Source organism: Podarcis tiliguerta (assembly GCF_965153285.1).
Source record: "Podarcis tiliguerta genome assembly, chromosome: 2".
Lineage (NCBI taxonomy): Eukaryota > Metazoa > Chordata > Lepidosauria > Squamata > Lacertidae > Podarcis > Podarcis tiliguerta.
Genome location: NC_139535.1, coordinates 103173837 through 103199541, shown reverse-complemented (window position 1 = coordinate 103199541; position 25705 = coordinate 103173837). Strand labels below are relative to the sequence as shown.

At 46.0% G+C, this 25705-nt stretch overlaps 1 protein-coding gene across 2 annotated transcripts; it reads left to right on the top strand.

Moving 5' to 3' along the window:
- Positions 1-379: 379 nt before the first annotated feature.
- On the top strand, positions 380-25134 carry SCPEP1 (serine carboxypeptidase 1). 2 transcript variants are annotated; one of them, XM_083427787.1, is made up of 13 exons: positions 380-644; positions 6320-6465; positions 7664-7753; positions 9233-9388; positions 11511-11585; positions 12259-12331; positions 12473-12510; positions 13790-13918; positions 15024-15108; positions 15657-15770; positions 18345-18482; positions 21260-21423; positions 23585-25134. In XM_083427787.1, exons 1-13 carry the CDS (start codon positions 587-589, stop codon positions 23648-23650), a joined length of 1332 nt encoding a protein of 443 aa, XP_083283913.1. In that variant the 5' UTR covers positions 380-586; the 3' UTR covers positions 23651-25134. The 2 variants fall into 2 exon arrangements, with proteins under 2 accessions (XP_083283913.1, XP_083283914.1); XM_083427788.1 differs by having other exon boundaries at positions 441-644; positions 9233-9392; positions 11515-11585.
- The last annotated feature ends 571 nt before the right edge of the window (positions 25135-25705 follow it).

Genomic DNA, 25705 nt, shown 5'->3' with positions numbered 1-25705 from the left:
ATGGAAAGAAAAGAAGTCATTGATAATTTTAAGGTGGTTTAAATGAATATTCTAAAATGTAAAACTGAAAAACTTAATGAAAATTATACCAAACAAAACAAAACAAAAAAACAGAGCGCAAAGGAGCGAAACGGATTAGGCAAAACCAGCTGCGTCAGCCACGCAGGAAACTGGTATTGCAGCACGATCGGGTGCGAAACCCAGCAGATCTTCACCTCTCTCATTTGCATAACCAAATTGCTCCCGACGTAATTAAGCACCTGCATGTTTGACAGAGTGCTGCTGGCATTCCTCCGCGCAAACTTGCTCGCGCTGAAATGAAGTTTCCCTCAACCATCTTCCCGCAGTGTCAAAACGCTCGCCCCACCCACGGTGCAAACGCGCAGAGCTTGCAGGAACTGACAAGTGGAAATCAATCATCGGCTGCAATTCCCCGGCTAAGGCGGAAAGGGGGCGGCTCTTGGCCGGCTCTGCCGCCCGCCCGGTTCCCTTAAATAAAAAGGCGCACTTCCCTCTCGCAGAAACAGCTGACAAGCAGGCAGAGTCATATGACCACCAGCCAGGAAATCGCGGGGCAAGAGCAGAGATGTTGTTGAAACTGCCGCAGGCGATCGCGCTGTTTTTTCTGGCCACTTTCGGCTCAGGTGAGTTTTGAGGGGAACTGACCTCTGCAGCTGAGTGCCTGGCTTTTTCGTGTGTGTTGTTTTAAGCTCTTACTAGAGGACATAAACCACTATCTGACTTCTAGAAGACATCCGAAGGCAACCCTGTTTGGGGAAGTTTTTAATGGTTGATGTTTTATCGCGTTTTTAATATTCTGTTGGGAGCCGCCCAGAGCGGCTGGGGTATGAATATTTGTTGTTAGTCTTCGCAATTAAACTGAACTGTAAATGCACGCTTACTTATTATTTCCCAGCTGCTTACATCTCTTTGGAAGCAGGGTCCCCTCGTATCCATGGGCATAGCCAGGATTTATTTGGGGGGGGGGGCAGGGTTTCTGTTGGGGAGGCAGAACCAAATTATCTGCAATGCAATTGGTCAGTTAGTTAAGCATTTTTATTTACTTGATTTAGGGGGAGGGCAGCTGCACTCTCCACCCCCCGCCCCGCTACGCCCATGCTGATATCTTAAGGAATTTGCTTCTGGGTTGCATTCCCAGCCCACCGTCACAATCCTGTATGCTGGGAGTGATACCTGTCGGATTCAATGGGGTTTGCTTCTCATTATAGGATCATAGGGACGCGGGTGGCGCTGTGGGTTAAAGCCTCAGCACCTAGGGCTTGCCGATCGAAAGGTCAGCGGTTCGAATCCCCGCGGCGGGGTGCGGTCCCGCTGTTCGGTCCCAGTGCCTGCCAACCTAGCAGTTCGAAAGCACCCCTGGGTGCAAGTAGATAAATAGGGACCGCTTACTAGCGGGAAGGTAAACGGCGTTTCCGTGTGCGGCTCTGGCTCGCCAGAGCAGCGATGTCACGCTGGCCACGTGACCCGGAAGTGTCTCCGGACAGCGCTGGCCCTTGGCCTCTTTGAGTGAGATGGGCGCACAACCCTAGAGTCTGTCAAGACTGGCCCGTACGGGCAGGGGTACCTTTACCTTTACCTATAGGATCATAGGTGTAGCCAAAGGTGGGGGCAGCTGCCCCTCCCATCAAGAAAATAAATAAAAATACTTAGCTAAAAGTAGAGATTTTGACAGATTTTTCCGAGCACTTGGGGTCAAAAGGACTGTTGGGGTTAAAACAACTGTTGTTAAGACATTCCATCCCAAATCTGCTAGACCAGGGGTCGGCAACCTGGGGTCAGCCAGTGTGGTGTAGTGGTTAAGAGCGGTGGACTCGTAATCTGGTGAACCGGGTTTGCATCTCCGCTCCTCCACATGCAGCTGCTGGGTGACCTTGGGCTAGTCACACTTTTCTGAAGTCTCTCAGCCCCACTCACCTCACAGAGTGTTTGTTGTGGGGGAGGAAGGGAAAGGAGAACGTTAGCCGCTTTGAGAATCCTTAAAAAGGTAAAGGGACCGCTGACCATTAGGTCCAGTCGTGACTGACTCTGGGGTTGCGGTGCTCATCTCGCTTTACTGGCCAAGGGGGCCAGCGTACAGCTTCTGGGTCATGTGGCCAGCATGTCTGAGCCGCTTCTGGAGAACCAGAGCAGCGCACGGAAACGCCGTTTACCTTCCCACCGGAACGGTACCTATTTATGTACTTGCACTTTGACGTGCTTTTGAACTGCTAGGTTGGCAGGAGCAGGGACCGAGCAACGGGAGCTCACACCATTGTGGGGATTTGAACCACCGACCTTCTGATCGGCAAGTCCTAGGCTCTGTGCTTTAACCCACAGCGCCACCCACGTCCTTAGGGTAGTGATAAAGCAGGATATCAAATCCAAACTCTTCTTCTAAGGCCCATGCACCAGAACTGGCCCATGAGTCGCCCCCAAACCAAGTTGCCCGCTCGTGTGCTGTGCTAAAAGCGCAGGTGCACGCAATCCAGCCCACGGAGGGATCCCCGCAGGACCGATCCGGCCCAGGCAAGATACACTTTGGTGACCCCTGTGCTAGACAGAGCCAGAGGAGGAAAACAGCTGTGTGTCCCGCCCTCCTTAACATAAGTCCTGGGTATAGGATTGCACAATGAGTTTGCTTTTACAAAGAAGCTCTTTCTGCCTGGTGGCCTTGATTACTTTCAAGCCGGGTGATCTCTGCAATGGTTCAGATGCTGATCCCTGCAGCTCTCTGTAGTGAAACACATTGGTTGGAACCCCTAAACAGATGGGTTGGTTATCCTCCACCTGATCCTCTCTACCCACCCAGCCCTTGTCTCTGGATGTACCAATGCAAAAGGAGGATGGGGCCCCTGTACCTGTAATGTCTGAATGGAAGAAAGGGAATTTTAGGAGGTCAAAACTTAGCGCATTGTAGTATTTTTGCAGCCTGTTAGAGAAAGAAGAGCTTGAAATCCCCTTGTGTGCACCATGATTAAAAGTGCCGGGGTGATGTCCTCTTTTGCAGTCTAACCCTGTAGCTTTCAGTATCGCAGGGGTAGTCTTTGTGGGGGGCAGTCAGATGTTATGGGACTTCAGCTCCTGGCAGCCCCAGCTAATACGGCCAGAGCTCAGAGATGGTGGGAACTTGGAGCCTAAAAGCAAGTGCAGGGCACCACATTGAGTATCCACACTAGGCACTTTTCATGATGCCTCCTGCTGCAGCACATTAGCCAACACATGAATGGGGAACTGTGGCACCCCAGATTTTGACCTTTAACTCTTATTGTCCTTGACCATTAGCTATGTATCTGTCTCAACAGTAAAAGACATTAGAGCAGGCTTCCTCAACCTCGGCCCTCCAGATGTTTTTGGCCTACAACTCCCATGATCCCTAGCTAGCAGGACCAGTGGTCAGGGATGGTGGGAATTGTAGTCTCAAAACATCTGGAGGGCCGAGGTTGAGGAAGCATGCATTAGAGTGATGGGTACCAGAGCAAGGGTGTTCTGGTGATGGCCCTGTGATTGTGGAATTCATTCCCCATCTTTGACCTTTTTTGACAGTCTTCATTCATGCCCATTGTTGTACTGATGACTTCTGCTCATTTTTATGGGCAGTAATCCAGTTTTTAACTCCACATTGTTCGTTACATGTTTATACTTTGTAATTAGTGATAGGAAGGTAACTGTTCCCTTAAAAGGCAGTCTACAAATCGGTCAATAAATCAGAAATAAATGTATGTGTGAAAGTTCTGCGTGTTTGCAGGATTTGCCCTGTGTTTCCAAAGTGACCATCCTGTGCATTCTTCATAGGAGTAAATCCCATGGAACACAGGGAAATAAAAAGGTATAGAAACACACACAGTGTACATTTTTTACTCTCTGGGACTAAATTTGTCAAACTTCCACTCCCTCACCATTAGATTTAACAATTAATTGCATTCAGCAGGGGATTAGATTCCCGGCATAGAGATGGAGCGATGGTCGGCTTTGGCTGAATTTCTGCTGAAAGAGTTCATAACAGCCACGTGAGAAAAAGGTGGCACCGTTTTCTGGGAGTAGTCCATTCGCAACCATAGCTTTACACCTACAGATGGGTGGGGAAGGCTACTCTCACCCAGAGCAGTTGCATTGACTGTTGTGGCATCAGTTTCTGGGGGAAGGCTGAATCCTATTGGTGGAATGCAGTGAGCGACAATCAAGGTTTTATTGGAAGCCTACATGGCAAAAACTTGCCTAGGAGCTGGTTTCTACGCCTGTGTTTATCAAGCTGTGTGCTGCAGTTAGTGAGGCGAGACTGAAATGTGAGAACCCTTCCTGTTTGCTGAAACAGCTCCACACCAGGCCACTTGATGCAGTAATGGCTTCCTCAACCTCGGCTCTCCAGATGTTTTTGGCCTACAACTCCCATGATCCCTAGCTAGCAGGACCAGTGGTCAGGGATTCTGGGAATTGTAGTCTCAAAACACCAAGGTTGAGGAAGCCTGATGTAGCAGGACGAGATGGTAAAATGGGTCTGCAGATGGAGAGCTGCACTACTGAATGTTGTGTGCGTGATCTCTGCAAGCAGAAAACTAGAACAGCAGGGAGATAACCTACAGAAGGTTTCTCCCCGATGTGTTTGATTTCTTCTAGGGAGTTCTTAAGAGGTGGAGCATTCAGAAATGCCCTACATGCAGTCCGAAGTACAGTGGTACCTCAGTTTTCGAACGTCTCTGTTGACGAACATTTTGGTTTTCCAACGCCGTAAACACGGAAGTAAATGCTTCGGTTTTCGAACATGCCTTGGAAGTTGAACATGGCACGTGGCTTCCGCGGAGTGCAAGATCCTGAGGCCTAGCTGTCAGCTATTGAGTTTTGGGTTTTCGAACGTTTCAGAACTTGAACGGTCTTCCGGAACGGATTCTGTTCGAAAACAGAGGTACCACTTTAGTAAGTCCAAAGTGGTAAGAAGTCATTTCGCCACCTCATTTCTGCTGGATGTGTGAACCAGACCACAGCCTCTTATTCACATGCATTTTCATTTCAGAAAGCTGAATGCACAAATATATTTATGTATTGTCCCAGAGTAACAGTGCTCTGGGATGCCAGAGGAAAAATACATAGCTTCCCGGGGTGTGGACAGAACACCCAGGGCCTCTGAGTAATGTGACAAATTCTGAGATATAATCCAAGCGAGACGGTTAAGTGGGGGTGAAGGTCAATTAGTTATCTCCTTTTCCTGATTGGTTGTGCATAGAATATCCTAGCTGTTCACAAGACTTTACGGAAAGAGCCATAGGCTGCTTTTGCCGCCCCTCTCTTCAGCTAGCAATGTTCTTGAAATGTCCAGTGCCAACTGAGGTGACTGCCCATCCAAGTTATGATTGTTTACGCTGATGCCCAATGGGACTTGCCCCCTTCTCCTTTCCCTGTGCGTCCCCTGCACCATCCCCAAATCTACTCCAGAGGAACCCCCCAAATATATTTAGGTGGCTTGGAGGAGAGTGGGAGGTTGTTCTGTTGTGCAAGCAGAAATCCTAACACCTTAGTGCTGTGCGGAATACAACCCAAATTATTGCATAGGCAAACTCCGGCCCTCCAGATGTTTGGGACTACAATTCCCATCATCCCTAGCTAACAGGACCAGTGGTCAGGGATGATGGGAATTGTAGTCCCAAACATCTGGAGAGCTGGAGTTTGCCTATGCCTGCTTTAAATCACACCAAATACCCTTTTGCAATGTAGCCTTGAACGTCTCTAAGAGTAGGCCTCAGGGCTTCTGCAGATACTCTGACCTCAGCTTGTGGTTTGTCTGAATTGCCTAAGAATCCTTTGCGAGGGTGTGTCTAGTAATTTTTCAGCGACGATTTGGCATGCAACTGCTTTTATGGATTCGAGTTGCACTGTACGATACCAGCCTGACCCATTGCACAAGTAGCAGTTTCTCAAGAATCATTGACAGTGATAGAAGAAGCAGCTTTGTGTGTTGAAACAAGCTGAACGTCGATCTTTGTACAGTGGTACCTCGGGTTACATACGCATCAGGTTACATATGCTTCAGGTTACACACTCCGCTAACCCAGAAATAGTGCTTCAGGTTAAGAACTTTGCTTCAGGATAAGAACAGAAATCGTGCTCCAGCGGTGCGGCAGCAGCAGGAAGCCCCATTAGCTAAAGTGGTGCTTCAGGTTAAGAACAATTTCAGGTTAAGAACGGACCTCCGGAACGAATTAAGTACTTAACGCGAGGTACCACTGTATTGGAGTCAGAAGGGTTCCTGTCCCTATTTATTATGTCAAGCGCATACACCACCTTTCTATAAAGTGTAGCAACCAGTGTTTTTTCTCCTCCTTTTCAGCTTTGTATTTAGAGGAACCAAAAGAACCAAAGCAGGCATGGGGGTATGCCACTGTCAGGCCCAACGCCAGCATGTTTTGGTGGCTGTACTATGCCGACAGCCCTGCGAAGAATTTCACGCAGCTCCCTCTGATCATGTGGCTTCAGGTAAGTTCGGGCAGGATATGGGGTGTGATTTGCAGAAGGATTATGCTATCAGTTTACTGCGGCAGTCAGCAGCGGGTGGCGCTGTGGTCTAAACCACTGAGCCTTTTGGGCATGCCAATCAGAAGGTTGGCGATTCCCTGTGACAGAGTGAGCTCCCATTGTCCTTTCCCAGCTCCTGCCAACCTAGCAGTTCGAAAGCACACCAGTGCAAGTTGATAAATATCATATTTTTCGCTCCATAAGATGCACCTAAACATAAAACGCACCTAGTTTTTAGAGGAGGAAAGGGGGAAAGCCCATTTTTTTGAGGATCAGCTCAAAGTTGTTGAGCTTACTTTGCAAAGGGAAAAAATCCTGTTTTTATAGGGTTAAACTCACAGTTCTGCAGCTTCTTTAGGAAATGAAAGGGAGTTGTTTCTACAGTTTCCAGACATATAATCTAATCAGCCAATCACATGTTGCTGGGGAAACAAACAGCCTCCGTCTGCAGAACATTCAACAATGGAGGCCTGGGCAAGGGGCCGGGGCCGGAAAGGGAGCCAGCGATCGACCACACATTCGCTCCATAAGATGCACAGATATTTCCCCTTACTTTTTAGGAGGAAAAAGGTGTGTCTTATGGAGCGAAAAATACGGTAGGTACCGCTGCGGCAGAAATGTAAACGGCATTTCCATGTGCTCTGGTTTCCGTCATGGTTTTCTGTTGCGTCAGAAGCGGTTTAGTTATGCTGGCCACATGACCCGGAAAGCAGTATGTAGACAAACACTGACTCCTGAGAGTGGAGATGAGCGCCGCAACCTCGTAGTTACCTTTGACTGGACTTAACTGTCCATGAATCCGTTACCTTTTACCTAGGTCCTAGGACATTGTTATAGATCAGTATATTGTGATGTTTTAGCTAGTGAAACATCACAATGTTGAAAACCAGATATCGCCCAGCTCTACTGGCTGATGTTGGACTCCAACTCCCATCAGCGCCAGACTGCAAAGCCCAATGGTCAGGGATGATGGGAGTTGTAGTTTAACATCTTGCAGTGATTGCTGAGGAAACACAATCCATGTTCAGCCATAGGAGAAACCATCTACCTCTGATGACCTACTTCATAGGGGTTTTGTGGAGACAAAGAAGGGAAGGGCTATAAAAGGTTTATAATCTGTTTTTCTCTGCTTTTTTCCCTAATCTGTGTGGCTTTACAGGGTGGCCCGGGGGCTTCAGGAACAGGATTCGGAAACTTTGAAGAGATTGGCCCTTTAGATAGTGATCTAAAGCCAAGAAAGACAACTTGGGTATGTATCATGGCTTGTGACTAGAAGATTCATTTCCTACCCAACCACCTGTTGCTGTCTAAGGAGTTAACCATGCTTGCTCACATGATTATGAGATTAAGCAGGAAAAAGTGTGTCCCATGGAATTTAATACGAATGGCTCTTCCAGATCATGATCTCTGCACGTTGCAGTTGATCATACTATATTGCAGTTTCTGTTTCCCTTTGCCCATACAATATGTGAGCTTTAGGATCCTTCCTGCATGTTTTCATCTTGGAACCAGAGTTGGCAGTTATTTTATTTAGTCATTTATTTGTAAAAATATTTGAATACTGCTATATCTCAGAAATGTGTCATCGTGGTTTGCAACAATAAAAAGGAGACTATTTGGAAAATAACTGTAAACATGTGAAAACGCTAGCAGGATTAAGGTAAATTCAATGGTATAATATATAAAAAAGGAAGAATAAAGGGAGAAAATAAACTAAAAGGACATGTAGGAATGTGCAGGAATGGTGGGGAAATTAAAGGAATCGGGGAAGGGAAGTTGTTGAATGTTTTATCATAAAGAAAGATATTAATGGTGGAAATATATATTCGAATGTGAATGTGATTTTGTAAACGGTAATAATGAAAATTATATTTTTAAAAATGTGATAAAAGCCAAACAATGGAAGTTTTAACTGGCCCTGATCCTTTTAAACGAGCCCAACAAACATAAATGCAGTGGGTGAAACATCTTTCTGAGTGAAAAATGGAATCGTAATTCCAGGAAAAGCCTCACATGCTTAATTTCTGTACATTATGTGGGTGGTAAAAGTCATTGTCAATGTTGTTGTGGTGGTGGTGTGTGTGTGTTTCACAAGATTAGCTAGCCTCAAAGGCTTGTTGCTGCTTATGCCGATAGTCAAAACTTGCAAGTGTACGTTAAAGAGTTTGTACTGTGGCTTTCTTTGTGTATATATATATATATTTACACACCATCTTCTAAAACCTCAAACAATGCAGTCGAAAAACAATAACCTGGAACGGCAGGGGCAAAAATGGGCTTTGTTTCACCCAGGTCAAAGACCTGGTTTGGCACACCCCACACATTTGCGTGCGCGCGCACACACACACACACACACACACACGAGAGAGAGGCTGGGAGCCTCAATGGCTCCTCTCTGGAGGCTTCACTTGGGCCAAAAAAACCTGGCTAGCCACACACACACACACACCCGTTAGCTACAGCTCTGAGGAACAGTCCACTTATGGGGCATCAAATTTTTTTCCCTTGTTTTGCCCAGTTTGAATCTATCCGTTGCAAACATCTGAACCTGATGGAAAAGGGAAATGTGAGAACTTTGGGGAGGCTTTTTCTTTACCAAATGCATAACCACGCTTTGCTCTGTTGTCAAGTTATCTTTAGCCACACTACTGCTTATTCTCTCTCTCTGTGTGTGTGTTTTGCCGATGTATATATAGAAGGCTTACTCTGTTTTCTTTTGGTGCTGCAGCTGCAGACAGCAAGCTTGCTGTTTGTCGATAACCCTGTTGGCACTGGATTCAGCTATGTGAACGATACGCTTGCGTACGCCACAAATCTCTGCACAGTCTCCACGGACCTGATGGTGGTTCTCAGAGAATTCTTCAAGTCTAAGCCCGAATTCCAGGCAAGTGACCAGATAAGGATGGAATAATTTTTAGTATTAGGTAGGAAATGTTACTTCTACAGCTAGAGCTGCAAGTAGTCCACTGAATGGCCACACGAGCCCAGAATCGAGTGTCCATGTAATATAAAAAAATAGAAATTACTTGAAATAAACAAATAGGCCTAGGATTAAATTAAGTTACAATTAAATAAATGGGATTTAGAATGTTAAGAAAAGTGAGTAAGATGGACTATAATTGAAATTGTTTTAGTTTAATAATGATATTGGAAAGCTGTTACTTTTAATTACAAGGAAACTCAGAAGGGAGGGATTTGAAGAAGTCAACCAAGATGTTTAAAAGGTTGGATTTGTGAAGAATTAAGTTTGTTGTTATTTTTTATCTGTTTATTGTTTCCCCTCCCCCCCCCTTTTCCCCTTTTCTCTTTCTTCTTTCTTTCTGTTTTTGTGTATCATCTTGCTTTGTGGTTTGTGTTATCACGGTGGAAAATCTAATAAAAAAGTATTTAAAAAAAGAGAAAAGAATCGAGTATCCAACATTTTGAAGTCAAATGTACATATTATGGTGATTACTTATGACACTATTATCTCTACCCACCATCCCTGCCGTGATGTGTGTGACATGAGGTCATTGGTTACATGGTAGAATTTGGAAGTATTTTTACTTCCAGTTTGATTAACCACAGTTTAGTGTTCCTCCAGACCCCAAACTGCCATTAATCTGAAAAATTGGCAAGTCTTTAAACCAAGGGTTATGACGGTGGGTTGTTGTAACAAACCATACTTGGGATCAATCTCAGTTTAGCGTTCAGACAGAATGCTGAACTATGATGAATCAAAGGAAATACACCGGAAATCGGGAGAGATGGGAGGAGCTCATGTGAGCTCATTCCTGTCCCAATAAGCCATCGTTTTATCATGACATCTGAATGCCCCTCTTGCAGTGGCGTAGCGTGGGGGGTGCAAGGGGGGCCGGCCGCACCGGGCGCAACATCTGGGGGGGGGCGCTCACACTCGCAGCTCTCTGCCCCTACCTGGCTCTCTCATTCTCTCTCACTGCAGTGCTGGCTGTGCAAATCCGATCCGAGCCGCCGGGTCGCCGCCCACTGTGGAGGGGAGTGTGCCAGGCATGTGGTGTGGTGCGGAGAGAGAGCGAGGGACTATCTGGGGGAGGGACAGTGCAGCGGAGGGGGGGGGGCGCAAATTACTTGCCTTGCCCCGGGTTAGGGGGCGCAAATTACTTGCCTTGCCCCGGTGCTGACAACCCACACTACGCCACTGCCCTCTTGTGTTGAGAATTTCCCCGCCCTGCAAATGGCGCTCAATGAAAAGGGGAAGTTTACGTCCATTTTAGAATCCCAGTTTTGTGTTTTTAAGTTACTAGGCCGAACGACTTTCCAGAAAGGTTTGAGAGTTTCCAAAGCCATTGTAGATTACAGGGACTGGATCATGAGAGTCTCAACATTTTGTTTATTTCCTGCTCTTTTGCACTTATTACCTCACATTCTCTGCTTCCTCAAATCGGACAATGTGTTTGAGGAAGTCTGAGGAAATCAAATCCCTGCTCAGCTCATTTGGTGACCTTAAGCTGAGAGTGATTGACCCCATCGTACCTCACTGGGTTGTTGCGAGAATGAAATGGAGGAACTAGGTGCCCTGGGCTCCTTCGAGATGAGTTGGATGAAATAATATTCTAGTCCTTGGTTTTTCAGAAGTGAAAACCAGAATGCATAAGATCTCATGCACATCAGTCCACTTTGGTACACTTAGTTCATAGTGGAGGAGTTTGTATCTTTGGAAAGAGAATGTGGCAAAAATCTGATGACCAAATCCTCAGAGGGGACCCTACAGTTCCCATAATACCTGACTCTAGGCCACACCGGAGTTGTTCAGTGATGTATATGGTCACTATCCTGTGGCCTTATTTACCCTTAATGATTGCAAATGGAAGTGAAGACTTTATAATCTGGCCTCGCTCCTCAGGATAGTTCAATTTCCGGTGCGTTTGGGGAGGAAGGAAACGCCGAAACTTTTATTTTTGTCTGTTTGGAGACGAGGGGCGGGCGGGCGAATAGAATGTACGGTGCTCAAAACCTTAACTGCTTTCATGGGATTTCTCTTGTAGAAAGTCCCTTTCTACATCTTTTCAGAATCGTACGGAGGCAAAATGGCTGCTGGCGTCGCTTTGGAACTGCATAAGGTACGTGGATCAAACCTTTCCCTGAGGGTGGGCAGGGGGGAGGCAATAACCTGTGGCCCTCTAGAGGTCACTGGGCTGCAGCGTCCCTCATCTCTGACCATTGGTCATGCTGGCTGTGGCTGATGGAGTCTGAAGGGCCACAGGTTCGCCATCTCTAAAGAGATTGGATTCTTCCTTAGAAACATGCCTCTTCTCATGGGTGCTAGCTAATAATCACCCGCCACCGTTTCCCCCAGTTGTGGAATACAGTCGTACCTTGGTTCTCGAACACCTTGTGACTCGAACGTTTTGGCTCCTGAATGCTGCAAACCCGGAAGTGAGTGTTCCAGTTTGCGAACGTTTTTTGGAACCCAAACATCCGATGCCGGTTCTGCAGGTTCTCATTCAGTGCAGGAAGCTCCTGCAGCCAATTGGAAGCCACACCTTGGTTTTCAAACGTTTTCAGAAGTCAAACGGACTTCCGGAACGGATTCTGTTTGAGAACCAAGGTACGGCTATACTGGCTCCCTCTCTGTTCGCTCTGAAACAGCACCCAAAATCTATAGGTCCTATTTATTCTTGAAGGCGGTACTGTCAAATTGCTGGTGCCCTACTCAAAATATTACATATTGTTTGTATTGGTGTAGATCTCATTTTACACAAACTCTTGTTGACTTTTTTTTCTTTTTCAAAGGCTGTTCAAGCTGGGACCATTAAGTGCAATTTTCTGGGTGTAGCACTTGGCGATTCGTGGATTTCTCCTCTAGGTATGTTAATGGGCATCTTGAGAACATCTCTCCTGTCGTCCTTGTAATCAGGGATTTTTTTCAGCTGGAGTGGATTTAGCTGGCTGTTAAGGAAGTCTATTGCATCATGGAAACTCGTGATTTTTCTTTTTTACCCTTTAGATTCTGTGATTTCCTGGGGACCTTACCTTTACAGCACTGTAAGTGTTTACTCTGTCCATGCTTTTTGCAGTTTGTTTTTTACTTTTTCATGAGAACTGTCATATCTTAAGGCCCATCCAGCCCAGAATCCTTGTATTTCCATAGGCAGACATCCATATTTTCATGTGAAATGCAAAAGCCTCTCCCTCTTCTTTGGGCTGCAGTACTCTCAGATGCTAGGGCGGCCCCTTATACTGTGTACACACCATACATTTAAAGCACATTCTCCCTCCCTTCCAAATAATCCTGCAAGTTGTCATTTGTTAAACTCTGTGATAAGTAAACTGCAATTCCCAGGATACCTTGTGTTTGTGTGGGGTGCTTTATAGATGTGGTATGTACAGAGCTTCAGGCATCACCGAATAAAAGAGGATTCAGACTTGCATAAGAATTACATGTGCTAATTTAAGTGTATAGATAATTTTTTTTGGAAAATATGCCCTACCATAGTGCAGAATACTATGACTTGGTGTGTACCTCGCCTTTCTGCAATTAATCCAGAAAGCGGCAGCTAGACTGGTGATTGGAAGGGGCCGCCGGGACCACATAACACCGGTCCTGAGAGATCTGCATTGGCTCCCAGGACGTTTCCGAGCACAATTCAAAGTGTCAGTGCTGACCTTTAAAGCCCTAAACGGCCTCGGTCCTGTATGCCTGAAGGAGCGTCTTCACCCCCATCATTCAGCCTGGACTCTGAGGTCCAGCACCGAGCGCCTTCTGGCGGTTCCCTCATTGTGAGAAGTGAGGTTACAGGGAACCAGACAGAGGGCCTTCTCGGTAGTGGCGCCTGCCCTGTGGAACGCCACCCCCTCAGGTGTGAAGGAAATAAGCAGCTATCTTCTTTTCAGAAGACATCTGAAAGCAGCCCTGTTTAGGGAAGTTTTTAATAATTAATGCTGTATTGTTTTTAACACTTGATTGGAAGCCGCCCAGAGTGGCTGGGGAAACTCAGCCAGATGGGCGGGGTATTAATAATAATAATAATAATAAATAATAATAATAATAATAATAATAATAATAATAATAATAAATAAATAATTATTTTTCTGGGTGCTAAGTGTTGATAAGCAACTTCAAGGTCCCTGCTGTCTCTTTTTTATAGTTCTTGATCTTTAACCCATCCTTGGACCACACATCCTTTTGAACAGAGGACACCTTTCAAATAGAAGACTGTCTTCTTGAAAGTATAGGGACCTTATCTCCAGCATACGGCAGAGTGGTCAACACATCTGTCATATGGTTTTCGTGTATGTTCATTTTCCCTATTTTGCCCTGCAGTCTTACCTTGACGATAAAGGTTTGAAACAAGTGACCACGGCTGCCAAAAAGGTCCTTGATGCTATGAATAAAAGGCAATTCAAGCTGGCTACATTGCTTTGGAGTAAGGCCGAAGATACCATAGAGGAGGTAAGCTTTGTAAGGAGTTTGTGTGAGCAGATTAGACATGGGCCGGAAGTGGCCCATGAGGGTTGCTTAACCGGCCCATGAGCCACCCCCAAACTGAGCTGACCACTTGGTGAGTCCCCATGCGCTGCACTAAACCGGCGCAGCGCGGCACGGGTACTCTCGCTGCTCCTGAAATTGGTTCTGCGCATGCCCAGATGCCGGAAATTGCCTCTGTGCGTGTCCACGGTGAGGGATGCAGGTGGCGCTGTGGGTTAAACCACAGAGTCTAGGACTTGCCGATCAGAAGGTCAGCGGTTCGAATCCCCGCGACGGGGTGAGCTCCCGTTGCTCGGTCCCTGCTCCTGCCAAAAGCACTCAAAGTGCAAGTAGATCAATAGGTACCGCTCCGGCGGGAAGGTAAACAGCATTTCCGTGCGCTGCTCTGGTTCACCAGAAGTGGCTTAGTCATGCTGGCCACATGACCCGGAAGCTGTACGCTGGCTCCCTTGGCCAGTAAAGTGAGATGAGCGCCGCAACCCCAGAGTCGGCCATGACTGGACCTAATGGTCAGGGGTCCCTTTACCTTTACCTTTGTCCACGGTGCTGGAAATTGCTTCTGCACATGCCCAGATGCCAAAAATCGCTTCTGCAGAGGCACACTTTTTGGCGTCTGAGCATGTGCAGAAGTGATTTCCAGAGCCGCGGATATGCGCAGACATGATTTCCGGCGTCACGCTGCAGCGGTCTGGCCCATGGAAGATCTCTGTGGGAGTGATCTGGCCCATGCCCAGTAAGCCTTGCCAACCCTGGGTTAGTAGTTTTGAAGAAGCAGGCAGTTTGATGACTGGGTGCAAAGGAGACTCAACTCACGACTTGTGGTAAGGTTGCCATAGGTCTGGTTTTTTTGCAAACAGAACCAGGAAGTGTATGTCAAAAAAAAAGACCCTCCACAACTTTTTGGACAATCGCCTTCCCTAAAAAGCTCATTCTCCCCCACCAAAAAGCTGAATTTTGACTTGTCATGAGGGAAAACCCAGAGCTGTATAAAGCTGAGGTGTACTGATGTCTCCTGGTGAGAAGCTCTCATTCTCGCTCTCCTCACTGCGTTCTCCATTTTCTTTTCTAGTACACGAATGGTGTGAATTTCTATAACATTCTGACTCAGGATACTCCTGCTGCTGCGTCCATTGCAAGCGAAAAAGTCCCTGTGTGTAAGTTCAGAGGGAAATGCCCTATTTGACGGCAGGTTTATCATTGCCAGAAATATCTTTGTGCCCCAGGCACATTTCCTCCAACCGTCACATTTGGTGGCAGCCATAGGATTTGGGAATTTCCATGTTTTTCCACGCAAGGCCTCATTTATGGCCTTGGATGCTGCACTGGATCATGTGACTAGACAGGTCATATGACCAAGGAAAGGAAATACTTCTCCCGGGGAATCTTTCCTAGCACCAAATTGCATCACGGTGCCAAGCCATGACTTTTTAATTTGTCTTTTAGCTATTAGTTTTGATTCTACTGCCACTCATGGGATGTTTTATTGCCGTCTCATGCTGTCTCATTCCCTCCAAGCTATTGTAGGCTGTTTTTGTTTTGTTGGTTTTTAAATTTTTGGCCTACTAGCAATCGCCCTGCAGTTCTTGCAACTGAAGGGCGAGGATTTAGGCTCTATAATATGCGTCATCTTTCCAGATAAACCGGCTCATGCAGTCTCCAATAAAAGCCTTTCTCTATTTCTCTCCCCTTCTCTTTCCGTAAGTGAAACTCTTCCAGCGTCATGTACAACATCAAAGTAAGGACAAGCTGAGTGATTTGATGAACGGGCCCATCAGGAAGAAGCTGAAAATAATTCCAGACCATGTCAAATGGGGAGGTAGGGCCATAACTCTGGAATAAAGCTGAAAATTTCCTGAAAATAAGCGGTATTTTGTATACTCTGATCTCTGGAAAATTGAGGGGGTGGTCCTTTTGATAAAGCAGGCATAGGCAAACTCGGCCCTCCAGATGTTTTGGGACTACAATTCCCATGAACCCTAGCTAACAGGACCAGTGGTCAGGGATGATGGGAGTTGTAGTCTCAAAACATCTGGAGGGCCGAGTTTGATTATTCCTGTGATAGAGCATTTCCAGTCTGTTTCCCTATAAGTCTTCGACTTTTTGAACTGGATTCTACAGTGGTACCTCGGGTTACTAACACCTTGAATTACAAACACTTTGGGTTACAGACTCCGCTAACCCGGAAGTAGTATCTTGGGTTAAGAACTTTACCTCAGGATGAGAACAGAAATCGCATGGCAGCAGCAGCGGAAGCCCTCATTAGCGAAAGTGGTACCTCAGGTTAAGAACGGTTTCAGCTTAAGAACGGACCTCTGGAACGAATTAAGTTCGTAACCAGAGGTAACATTGTACAAAGAAAGAAATTGCGACCCAGTGGAAGATCCCACCTGTTCGAAGAACGGAAGTGGCTTCCATCAAAAGCCTCCCCCCTCACCCCCTGCAGCCCAGTGCCGGATTTATGTATAAGGTAAACAAGCTATAGCTTAGGGCCGCCCTCTCTTGGGGCCCCCCAAAAAAATGTAAAGGGGAAAAAACTAGATGTACATTTCCAAAATATAAGATACAAAACAAATAAAACCTATATACAGCAACAGTGTTTTTGTGTTGCGTAGGCTCCTATGATGTAAGTAATGGGCCCTGCCTGCTAGCCTGCTCCTTATAATATCACTGGTTTGCTCATTTCTATATATAGGGTGCCTACATTCTGTATGGACTGGTTGCATGGCAACATGTAGCATGCAGACTGCAGTGCAGCACAGTTGAATGTCGGCCAAGCTGTTGTACCTGTTATCTAATATTAAAGCGTGCTTCTAGACTGATGATCAGGCAACATAGACTAAGGGTATGAGTCTTATGCCTACTGATTGGTTTCATGTAATACATAATTTGTTTATTTTGATCCCATTATAAAATTACTTTAGAAAAATATTCATCTTTATTATTTAGTAGGCCTATATTATTATTTACTAGTACTGTTCCCTATTTACCCCACTTGTTACTATAGTATAGTGGTACCTCGGGTTATAGACGCTTCAGGTTACAGACTCCGCTAACCCAGAAACAGTACCTCGGCTTAAGAACTGTGCTTCAGGATGCGAACAGAAATCGTGCTCCGGCGGCATGGCAGCAGTGGGAGGCTTCATTAGCTAAAGTGGTGCTTCAGGTTAAGAACGGTTTAAGGTTAAGAATGGACCTCCAGAACGAATTAAGATCTTAACCAGTGGTTAGTACAGTGTAGTACAGTGGTACCTCGGTATGCGAATGGGATCCGTTTCGGAGCCCCGTTCGCATCCTGAAGTGAATGCAACCCGCGCATTTGTGTGGGTCGCGTTTTGCCGCTTCCGCGCATGCGCGTGACGTCATTTTGACCGTCTGCACATGTGTGCGCGGCAAAACCCGGAAGTAATGCGCTTGAAGTAAACTCAAGATCCCAACCAACGGGTGATAGTCAACTAAGTTTTACTCAAGTGTAGACCCATTAGACTTAATGGACATGCCTAGGTTTCAGTAGTAGGTTTACTCTGAGTAAACCTTAATGGACAACCACCCTGTGGATTGCACCCTGTGGATTGCATTAGTCATACTTCGAGCAGACCACGGGTAGGCAAACTAAGGCCCGGGGGCCAGATCTGGCTCAATCGCCTTTTAAATCTGGCCCGTGGACGGTCCGGGAATCAGCGTGTTTTTACATGAGTAGAATATGCGCTTGTATCTAAAATGCATCTCTGGGTTATTTGCGGGGCATAGGAATTTGTTCATTTTTCCCCCTTCAAAATATAGTCTGGCCCCCCCACAAGGTCTGAGGTACGGTGGACCAGCCCCTTGCTTAAAAAGTTTGCTGACCCCTGGAGTAGACTCATTGAAATTATTGGACATAACTTAGCTGCGTTAATGTCAGTGGGTTTACTCTGAGTAGTACTTAGTTGGACGCAAGCCTTTGAGTCTAAATTACAATCTGACCTGATGGCAGTTGTGAACCTTGGTGGAAAACTCTTTGTCTTGGCAGGCTTGTTTAGTTTTAAGAGAGCACATGGAAGTATATTCTTCTCAATTACTTTTCTCTGTTTAATGAGAAGAGTGTATATACATGAAGACTTTAAAATTCGCACTTTTATTTTTAAAAAAATGCAAATTCATTGTTGGACTTGATACGCAGTTTTATTTGCACAGAAAAAAATGGAAGGTGGTCGACTGTTGTTTCTTAAAGAAAGTACATGCCATTGAAAGTTCTGATTTCTTCTCCAACGCATAAAATGTTCTACTTCTCCTTAGCAGTATATCATACTGACTCGGATAACTCAGGGCCTGGCCCCATGAGTGGAAAAGCCACGCTGATTATATTTCTTTTCCTTGCCCATGTCTCTTAATGTTTTTGCCATCATTCTTCCAGGCCAGTCAAAAGACGTGTTTGCGAATATGGCTGAAGACTTCATGAAGAATGTAATAGATATCGTAGACGACCTGCTGGCAGCCAACGTCAATGTTACTGTCTACAATGGACAGTTGGATCTCATCGTTTCTACCATAGGTAAGGATATTTCTGAGATAGGATGACGATATAGGCAAAGTGTAGCATTTTTGAAATCCCATTTGCGTCTCACAGTCATGATACTATATAGCAGGGTTTCCCAAACTGTTTTCAGACTACAATTCCCATCATCCCTGACCACTGGTCTTGCTAGCTAGGGATGATGGGAGTTGTAGTTCAAAAACAGCTGGTGGTCCACGTTTGGAAAACCTTGGTGTAAGTGTTAAACTTGCTTGCTAAGGTGTTCAAATACTTGCTGTGCCCCATTCTGAGACTTCACCAGTCGTTACTCCAATGTTTTCAAAGCTGTAAGATCTAGAAACTTAATATTTGCTTCCTCCCACCTCCTGCAGCTGTCTATCAACCCAGCTTAAGAGGAGCTGCAAACATGTGCAATACTAATAAGCCATTCAGGCTGAGTTCTTGCAGCGTGCAGTTGATAATATACACAACTGACTGGCTTTCAGGGCCTGTTTGATCACAAGGCAATATGATCAATTACCTGAGAACACAGATTGACTTGTAGCCATGAGAACTCAGGCTTCTGGAAGCATGCTTGAATGCCTGCCCAAATATTTGGATTATAGTGGTACCTCGGGTTACATACGCTTCAGTTTACAGACTCCGCTAACCCAGAAGTAGTGCTTCAGGTTAAGAACTTTGCTTCAGGATAAAAACAGAAATTGTGCTCCGACGGCGCGGCGGCAGCAGGAGGCCCCATTAGCTAAAGTGGTGCTTCAGCTTAAGAACAGTTTCAGGTTAAGAACGGACCTCCCGAACGAATTAAGTACTTAACCCGAGGTACCACTGTATAACCAGGTTGTCTTGTTCTAGGCTAAAACAAGAACTTCTGCAAAATGTACAAAACCTATACAGTCATACCTCGGGTTACAGATGCTTCAGATTGTGTGTTTTCTGGGTTATGGACCGCTGAAACCCGGAAGTATCAGAACAGGTTACTTCCAGGTTTCGGCAGTCACACATGCGCAGAAGCACTAAATCGCAGCCCGGGCGTCCGCAGATGCGCCGCTGCAGGTTGCAAACATGCATCCCTCATGGATCACGTTCGCAACCGGAGCATCCACTGTATTCAAATATCCACTTTTATGTCGTTATCTCTTTACACCTAAGGCAACATGGTTTGTGGAGACCTGACTGGGAACAAGCTTGCTGGCTCAGGTTTGCATTTAAGATGCAAACAACCTGCCTGGAAGAGGTGAATCCGCAGCAGCCAATTTAGAAAAGTAATTTTGGAGGCGGTTCCAGAGACTATAATTGTTAGTATCAGGAAAGACAGGGGGGAGACGAGAGGTGGTGACTATAGAAGTCACAGGCGTATTCTGTGCGCACACGCCAGTTGCTTAGAAATGTCTTAAATGATTCCCTGATAGTGTCATGGTTGTCCTCGGGCAGTTGGCAACCCACAGAATCACAGAATCACAGAACTGTAGAGTTGGAAGGGGACCCTAAGGATCATCTAGTCCAACCCCCTGCAATGCAGGAATATGCAGCTGGTCCATACAGGGATCGAACCTGCAACCTTGGTGTTATCAGCACCATGGTCTAACCAACTGAGCTATCCAGGCTCACCTTTTTGTAACATCTCATCCTGTTGCCTGTTGAGTCACTCTATTTCAATATTCCTCCCCTTGGTTCCTCATTCTGGTTTGGATTCAGTGCCAATCAATAGTGTTTCCTGCACGAGTGCTCTGTCCTCTCTCACCCAGTACAGCCACGAAGAAGAGAATGCAGTTTGTAATGTCCAATCCCAAACTACAGTTTCTTAACAATTTTGGCTTGCCTTCCTAAGATATTGGACTCAGCTACATTAGGAAAGAAACAGTGATTTGAATGTGCTATAAACATGCAGCACCAGATGGCACCAGAGAGCAGGAATTTTTTATACACCCTTTTCCATAGGGTTTTTTATTTATTTATTGTTATAATCTAATTTCTGACTTATTTATAGTGGTCCCCCCTGCCCGTGCGTAGATCCACCCATTGTCAAGACCAGGCATTGGCAAACTCGGTCCGCCAGATGTTTTGAGACTACAATTCCCATCATCCCTGACCACTGGTCCTGTTAGCTAGGGATGATGGGAGTTGTAGCCCCAAAACATCTGGAGGGCAAAGTTTGCCTATACCTGTACTAAGGGATGAGCAGAGATGTATACCGCAGGGTTAAATGAAAAACAAGTTTCTATGCCAGGCATAGGCAAACTCGGCTCCCTCGGCCTGAAAGCGAGATGAGCGCCACAACCCCATAGTCACCTTTGACTGGACTTAACTGTCCAGGGGTCCTTTAACTCTACCCCCTTTCAGGCTTCCTATGGGCAGCAGAGCTCTTTTTTGTTCCTTTAAATTGATGACAGTGGTACCTCAGGTTACATACGCTTCAGGTTACAGACTCCGCTAACCCAGAAATATTACCTCGGGTTAAGAACAGATGAGAACAGAAATCGGGCAGCGGCAGCACAGCAGCAGCAGGAGGCCCCATTAGCTAAAGTGGTGCTTCAGGTTAAGAACAGTTTCAGGTTAAGAACGGACCTCCGGAACGAATTAAGTACGTAACCAGAGGTACCACTGTATGTTGATTATTGCAGGGCTGGGGGAAAAGTGTGGTATTCCAGGGTCTTCTAAAACAGATAGCAAAACCCAATAAGGACATTTCCTGCTACCGCCACCATTTTTTGTGGAGTGTGATGTTTGGCAAAACAGGACACCTCTCTCTTACATGAGCATTTTCTCTCCCCCCCCCCCCCCAATTATCTGTTTAGGCCAGGAAGCGTGGCTGCGGAAACTGAAGTGGCCCATGCTGAAAAAGTTTACTGCGCAAAGATGGAAGCCTTTATATGTAGGATCAGAATCCACAGCGACAGCCGCTTTCCATAAATCCTACGAAAACCTGGACTTTTTCTGGATTCTGAAAGCTGGGCACATGGTAAGTTAACTCGTATGCCTTGGGAAAGAAACAAAATGGAATATAAAGAAGAGTTGATTGCTTTAAATTGGATGCTCCTGTTGCAGTCTTTTCAAGGAGTTACTTTGTTGGCAGTCGCAGTACATCATTTTTGGGTGCAATGACTCGGAGAGCAGGGATTTAGCACCGTATGGAGAATCTTCACTTATGCTCCCATGCAAGGTGCCAAAGGAAATAATTATAATAGCCGTCTTAATATTTCACAGAACAAGGAACACGGAACAATTGAGTTGAAACCTTTTATTGGTCCAGCTGGTTTTATAAAATACTGCTAGAAGCTTTCAAGCTGCCAAGTATCTTGCTTCAGGCCTGTGTGTTTAAGAGAGAGAAATATATAAAACCCAAGAGATTATATGTGACTAGGCTGATAGTCATAACAGTTCCACAAAAAGGCACTCAAAATAGGGTTGGGGGCTGTTTATTAGCGAGCCAAGGCTAGGCTACTTCTGGTATGCAGGTGGCGCTGTGGTCTAAACCACTGAACCTCTTGGGCTTGCTGATTGGAAGGTTGGCGGTTCGAATCCCCGTGACGGGGTGAGCTCCCGTTGCTCAGTCCCAGCTCCTGCCAACCTAGCAGTTCAAAAGCATGCCAGTGCAAGTAGATAAATAGGTACCGCTGTGGAGGGAAGGTAAACGGTGTTTCCGTGCGGTCTGGTTTCCGTCATGGTGTTCCATTATGCCAGAAATGGTTTAGTCATGCTGGCCACATGACCCGGAAAGCTATATGTGGGCAAACACCGGCTCTCTCGGCCTGAAAGTGAGATGAGCGCCACAACCCCACAGTCGCTTTTGACTGGACGTAACCGTCCAGGGGCCCTTTATACTTCTGGTACCTGCCTGGGCCTGAATAAAAACTACAAAGGATGAAAGGGAAAAGGAAGTGAACACAACTGCTTTGTCCTTAAGGGGTCACGTCAAAATAAGTAAACCCCATAGTTAGGGGGAAACCTGAAATCACCAACTGCCAGCAAAAGTCAAATCTCATGATGTCGCAGTAGTTGCTGCAGTTCTGTTTCTTACAGTGTGGAAGCGTGATCCAATGGTGATTGGATAATTTATTTAAGATGGCAGGCTCCCATAAGTTGATACCTTTTATTAGACGATAGTGATATGATGAGATTGCACTCAGTAGGCCTCAGATTTTTCTTACGGTTCTCTACCTACACCAAAAAATACTGTGTGTGGAGGGGAGGGGAGCCTTATACTGGCATCTCTGGATCACTGTCTTTAAATGATAACAAATCCTGAGATGAACAATATTATAGCTGGGGTTTGCCCCCCCCCCCTTTTCTAAATGACTAATCATTAGCTGTGCCTACCTGTGACATTCTCTCTAGCTGCTTCTATCATCATCATTTATTAAGTTTTCATACTACCCTTTATCAAAAGATCCTGGGGCAGTGAACAACATTAAAAACACGTTACAGAACATCCATAATAAAAACATAATAAAAAAGCATAGTGACAGACAGACAAATAATAAAATACGGTAGTTAATAGCAGTCCATGCATGCCAACATGTGATAGTAAGAGTCCTGAATTATTTTTATTATTAATAGTTTGTAGATCGCCCTATACCCGCAGGTCTCAAGGTAGTTCACAAGATAGAATCACAAGATAAAATCAAAATCAAAACAAAAACAAACCCAAAAAACCCCAGTCACATTATAAAAAGCTATTACAGTTGTACCTTGGATCCCAAATGCCTTGCAAGTCGAACGTTTTGGCTTCCGAACGCCACAAACCTGGAAGTGAGTGTTCCAGTTTGTGAATGTTCTTTGGAACCTGAACATCCGACGTGGCTTCCGATTGGCTGCAGGAGCTTCCTGCAAATTGGAAGCCGTGCCTTGGCTTCCGAACATTTTGGAAGTCAAACGGACTTCCAGAACGGATTCCGTTCGACTTCCGAGGTACCACTGTGCTTGGACCTAGGAGACCAGGGTCAAATTCCCACCCAGCCGTGAAGCCTATTATCTCTCAACCTAACCTACCTCACGCTGCTGATGCAAGGATTAAATGGAGACAGGAGGAAGTGGGTTTGTGTACGAGCTCTCTGGAGAAAAGGTGGAATAAAAACGTAATAATGGAAAGAGAGTAAAGATCACGTTCCTCTCCTTCACAGGTACCAGCTGACCAAGGAGATATGGCGCTGAAAATGGTCAAGATGGTGACCCGTCAATGCCGCTAAGAGAACTGGGGCCTGCTGGCTTGGCTTTCCCACAAGAGCGCATCATGCTGTTGGACTGTTCTCATTGCACACGGAACTTGCGGGTGGGACAGTAGCTCTTCAGCGCGGTGGAGTCTTTCCCCTATATGATACGCTATGCAAGGCATTTTATTTTTTTTAAGCATTGCCCTTCACACTCCTCTGAAACCACAGCCTCTGCCTCCGCAGTACCCCCACTGACCTTCGGTACGATAAAGTAATTCACCGAAAATCTGCTTTCTGCACCGTTGCCGCTTAAAACGGGTAAGAGCTTAGGATCAACTGAGGTTTGCCGAGCCCCCGGAGGAGGAGTGAAAAGCAGAGGCTCTGTTAGACGAGCCCTTCTATTAAACCGCGGCGTTTGCTGTGAACGACTCAGGGCAACCTTCTATGTAGAAAACACAAAACAAGCCTACAAAATATACTGATTAGGAGCCACTTTGGCTGGGTGGGGCTGTTTGGTTGACCCCGGAGACAAAAGCCCACGTGGCACCAAAGTGCACAGGCTCGTAAAATGTGTGGGGTGGGGATGGGGAAATGCAAATTATGATAGGGAAATTTTATTACATCTAATTTTAAGGTGACTATTTTTTATATATATACGCATTCAGAAAAGCACTGTTACACAGGCAGTCTGGGCTTGCAGCCCTAGCTTTAAACTCCCAAAGATACCAGTCTTCCTTTTGCAACTTCCTGAAGCTTGATCTACGGCACAAAGGTCTGAAACATGGCCGTGGGCAAACAGGCCACAGCGATCGCAGCATCAGCGCCCCTGTTTTTCACTGTTGATGTGATTGAGGCTACAGTCTTGGGCAGAGGGACCAGCAGTGGCAGGGGACTAGCAGGGAATGGGGCAGTGCTTAACTCTTGCATTCCTGCCCAGTTTCCCCACTTGAACTTGACCTAGTGGAAGATATCTGAGCAGTAACTCATCCTGTCCTTTAAAAACCCAGCGCGACATTGTAATGGTGTTGTGTGTGTTTTGGTAGGTATTCTTTCCTGTGCTTCACGTTTTCTTGTTCAATTGGGCAGCTGGCAGTAAAGGCAGCTGCTGCCACCTTAATGAGGACTAGTTCCTAGGCTTGTTTTGTTTCTGCTGTTTACAATCCTTCCTTGAATGAAACGAGGCCCTCAACCAGAAACTCCCAAGGTGGGTATGCAGATCTCTGGACCTTTGTTGCTCTGTGAAATGGGAAGATGAAGGAAAAGGTCTTGCCAGGTGCTGCTTTGCGTTGTCCTCTCGTGGCTGTCCCGTCGCGCCCGTGCCCTCCCCCCGAGTTTAGAAGTCGATATAGCAGCACCCCAAGATCAAATTGCAATACATCTCTCCAACATTTGTCCAGGAGGAGAGCACTGTGTCTTGTTCAAATATGCCGGATGTTGGAAATGGAAACAACCATGTTGCTTATTTATGTAATGCGCGTCTTTCTGATGACTCTGAATAAATAATAAATGGATGGAAGCCACATTTGCATGGTGCATATGAACTCTGCACGCAGCGCTCTTCAAAACAAACACTTAGAGATAATTATATGTTTCCGGTGAATACTTCTCCATAGGCCATTAACATATATGTTAAGGTTTAGATGCCCACCTTTGTTTACTAAAACAGAGCTTCCGTCGTTCTCAGTCTGCCTGTTGTGGCGGCCTAGGCTTTGTGTATGCCCTGATGCCATTATTTCTCTGGGTTTGGGATAGAAACCGATTTACCTACCTTCCTCTAAACCAGCAGTGGGGAGCCTGTAGCGCTATGGATGTAGCTCCCATCAACTCCAGCCAGAATGCTAGGAATCTTTTGCCCAGCATGGGAGTCAAACCCACAACCCTGAGATAAAGAGACTTGTGCTCTACCGACTGAGCTATTAATTGCTACTTGATAATAGCTGTGATTGGATGGGATGCAGGTGGCGCTGTGGGTTAAACCACAGAGCCTAGGACTTGCCGATCAGAAGGTCAGCGATTCGAATCCCCGTGACTGGGGGAGCTCCCGTTGCTCAGTCCCTGCATTGCAGGGGGTTGGACTAGATGATCCTCAGG